General features: G+C 61.5%; 1 protein-coding gene across 1 annotated transcript; it reads left to right on the top strand.

The window, feature by feature from the left end:
* MYADM (myeloid-associated differentiation marker) lies at positions 1-864 on the top strand. The gene has a single exon (XM_009885155.1). The coding sequence runs from the start codon at positions 1-3 to the stop codon at positions 862-864; it is 864 nt and encodes a 287-aa protein (XP_009883457.1).
* Positions 865-1,021: the final 157 nt, after the last annotated feature.

The raw sequence follows: 1,021 nt of genomic DNA, 5'->3' as shown, positions 1-1,021 counted from the left end.
ATGGCTGTGGCGACGGTGAACCTCCGTGCCGTGACCTCCTGGGTGGGCATCGCCCGGCTCTGTGCCATCGTTCTGTCCTGCACTGCCTTCAGCTTGGTGGCCTCCACGGGGCACTTCGGGACTGCCTACGGGACATGGTGCATGTTCACCTGGTGCTTCTGCTTCGTCGTGACGCTGCTGGTGCTCGTGCTGGAGCTGCTGGAGCTCTACCCCAAGCTGCCGCTCTCCTGGGATGACTTCACCTCGGCTTTCTCCATGTTGGCGGCATTGATGGTCTTCACCACCTCGGTGGTCTACCCCTCCACCTTCATCGGTAGCCCTTGCACCAGCTACTGTGCCCAGAAGGCCGTGGCCACCACCGCCTCCTGCCTCTGCTTCCTCACCTACGCCCTCGAGGTGGGGCTCAGCCGCGCCAAGCCGGGGGACATCAGCAGCTTCCTCTCCACCGTGCCCGGGCTCCTCAAGGTCTTCGAAGTCTACGTGGCCTGCCTCATCTTCTCCTTGCTGGATACATACAATTTGCAAGCCGGCCTGCAGTGGTGCGTGGCAGTATACTCCATCTGCTTCATCATCACCTTCCTCATCATCATCTTCACCATTGGCCGGTGCCTCAGCTACATTCCCTGCCCCCTGGAGAAGATGCTTGTGGGCTACAATGCTCTGGCCCTGCTGATGTACATCACCGCCACCATCCTCTGGCCCTTCTACAACTTCAAGGACAAGAACCGCCCCAACCCCTGTGGCAGTGAGTGCCCCTGGAACAAGCACCTGGCGGTCACCTTCCTCACCATCTTCAACCTCATCGCCTACTTGGTGGACCTGATCTACTCTACCAGGATGGTCTTCATCAGGGCCCCTTCATAAGGGCTCCAGGTGGCCCTGGTGGGGCGAGGGGTGGTGGGACATGGCTTGGTGCTGGTGAGAGCTGCCGGAGGAGCGGAGGAAGAGGCAGGACGCCTCGGAAAGCTCCTTCTCCCCGTGCCGGAGCGGAGAGCCACGGGGTGCTCCCAGGGGACCCCAA

Source organism: Charadrius vociferus, unplaced genomic scaffold, assembly GCF_000708025.1.
Source record: "Charadrius vociferus isolate BGI_N301 unplaced genomic scaffold, ASM70802v2 scaffold980, whole genome shotgun sequence".
Lineage (NCBI taxonomy): Eukaryota > Metazoa > Chordata > Aves > Charadriiformes > Charadriidae > Charadrius > Charadrius vociferus.
This window is presented reverse-complemented; position numbering and strand designations above follow the sequence as displayed.